The sequence below is a fragment of the Protobothrops mucrosquamatus genome, unplaced genomic scaffold (genome assembly GCF_001527695.2).
Source record: "Protobothrops mucrosquamatus isolate PMUCROS unplaced genomic scaffold, P.Mucros_1.0 scaffold95, whole genome shotgun sequence".
NCBI classification, from domain to species: Eukaryota; Metazoa; Chordata; class Lepidosauria; order Squamata; family Viperidae; genus Protobothrops; species Protobothrops mucrosquamatus.
In genome coordinates this window covers 1,207,055-1,209,333 of record NW_015386470.1, presented here as the reverse complement: position 1 = coordinate 1,209,333, position 2,279 = coordinate 1,207,055, and the positions used below count along the sequence as shown (strand labels likewise).

At 61.4% G+C, this 2,279-nt stretch overlaps 1 protein-coding gene across 1 annotated transcript; it reads left to right on the top strand.

The window, feature by feature from the left end:
* Positions 1–531: 531 nt before the first annotated feature.
* FOXE3 (forkhead box E3) lies at positions 532–1,806 on the top strand. The gene has a single exon (XM_029283448.1). It carries the CDS (start codon positions 532–534, stop codon positions 1,804–1,806), a length of 1,275 nt encoding a protein of 424 aa, XP_029139281.1.
* Positions 1,807–2,279: the final 473 nt, after the last annotated feature.

The window sequence follows — 2,279 nt, the reverse complement described above, 5'->3', positions numbered from 1 at the left end:
CCGCGGCCAATTTCCACACACCACGGGGACGGCCTCCTGCAAACCACCCAGAACTAACCCCGCTCTCGCGCAACCGTCGCAGTTTTTGCCTTTCCAAATCTCCAAAGCGGTTTGGAAGTCCCACTGGAAGTCCTGGGACGGGTTGCCGAGGATGGGGCTGCTCTTGCAACCGGGCGAGAAGAAACGGCCCCTTCCACCTGGCGCAGGTAGCGAAAGACATCCAGCCTGGGTTTTTTTTTTTCCAGCGCTGCACAGAGAATGTCAGCTGCCCGCCTCGTTCTCCGAGCGCTGACTCGGTCGTCGGGAGCGGGGATCGCACCCAGGTGGGTGGGCAGCCACCGCCCCGTTCAAGGGTAGCCCCGGGGTGGCGCCAGGACTGAGATATATAAAGCGACCCCGCCGGCCTCGTTACCTGGTCCTCGCCTGAGCCGCCGCCGCTCCCTTTCACTCGCCCCCGTCGCTCCCTTCCACCCCCGGCCTTCTCCGTATATGAATCTAGCCGGTTTCTCCTTCTTCTCGGGTAAGTGCACCATGACAGCCGACGCCTTCCACTCGCCCGGTCAGGGCACCGGCCCGGATTCCCCAACGATGCCCCGGACCTCCCCGTCGAGCTGCAAAGCGGAGCCCTTCTTGATCAAGTCGGAGCCCAGGGGGAGCCCGGCGGAGAGAGGAACCGAGCAGCCCGCCGACGACCAGCCGCCCGGTCCCGGCGCCTCGGCCAGCGCGGGAGGCGGCGGCCGTCGGAGGAAGCGGCCGGTGCAGCGAGGGAAGCCCCCCTACTCCTACATCGCGCTGATCGCCATGGCCATCGCCAACGCGCCGGAGCGGCGCCTGACGCTGGGCGGCATCTACAAATTCATCACCGAGCGCTTCCCCTTCTACCGGGAGAACCCCAAGAAGTGGCAGAACTCCATCCGCCACAACCTGACGCTCAACGACTGCTTCGTCAAGATCCCCCGCGAGCCGGGCCACCCGGGCAAGGGCAACTACTGGACCCTGGACCCGGCCGCCGAGGACATGTTCGACAACGGCTCCTTCTTGCGCCGCAGGAAGCGCTTTAAGCGCACCGACCTCACCACCTACCCGGGCTACGTGCCCAGCGCCAGCGCCTTTACCCCCAGCGCGGCCTCGGTTGGACGGGCCGGTCCCTGCGGTGGCTCCGGAGCTTTAGGCTACCCGGGCGGCGGCGGCGGCGACCCCGTCTATTCGCCCGTCCGCGCCTACAGCCCGCAGTTTTCCGCCCTTCCCCAGTACCCGGGGGCGCCGCCCGCGCGAATGTTCAGCATCGACAGTCTGATTAGTTCCAAACAGCAGCAGTTGCAGCAACAACAACAACAGCAACACCAACAACAACACCAGGCAGCTGCTCTGCAGGCCTCCTCGGCGATGGGGATAGACCTGGGTCCTTACCATTCCTTGGGCCTGAACAGCGTGGGCGAGCTGGGCCCCTGTCCTCTGGGCAACCCGACGGAGACCTATTTCCAGGCGCAGCAACTGAGTCCCGGCTTAATGGGCCGGCAGCCCGCAGCCCCGACCTACCCCTACGCCGCCTCCCCGTCGGGCCACCTAGCGGTGCCTCCCGGCGCCTATTCCCCTCCCCACTCGCAGCTGTACGGAGCCCCCAGCAGGCTGGCTGGGCAACCACCCGGCCGCCCTGCCTCTTCCTGCGGGGAACACGCGGAGCAGCTGGTGGGCCTCGCAGCCTCGCAACTCAATGGGCTCGGCCATTTTGGAACCGCGGCCGCCGCCTCCAGTCCCTACGTGAGACAGTCAAATTTCTCCTCGGGCCTGGAGAAATATTTGTAAAGAGGAGGAAGGCAAAGCCACAACGACACCCAACACTTCTTTTGCAACACTTTCCTTTTAACAGTCGGACAGAAGTCCGTATCTAATTGCTAATTAGCAACCGTTCCATAGTCGGATTCAAAGAAATACAACTTTTTTCTATGTGTGTATGGCCGCATCTTGGATGTATAGGATTGGCACTTTAATATATATTATCTGTGCCTTCAATCACTGTGCCTAAGGTGCCTTTATTCTGTGTGCTGGACAGTGGGCCATAATTTAGATCAGGGGTAGTCAACCTTGGCTCTTTTATGACTCCTGGACTTCAACTCCCAGAATTCCTGAGCCAGCTTAGCTGGCTCAGGAATTCTGGGAGTTGAAGTCCACGAGTCATAAAAGAGCCAAGGTTGACTACCCCTGATTTAGATACTAGGCTGGCGGGGTGGGCTTAAAGACCAAAGTTTTGTCATTCATCTGATGCACAATCTTTCCAT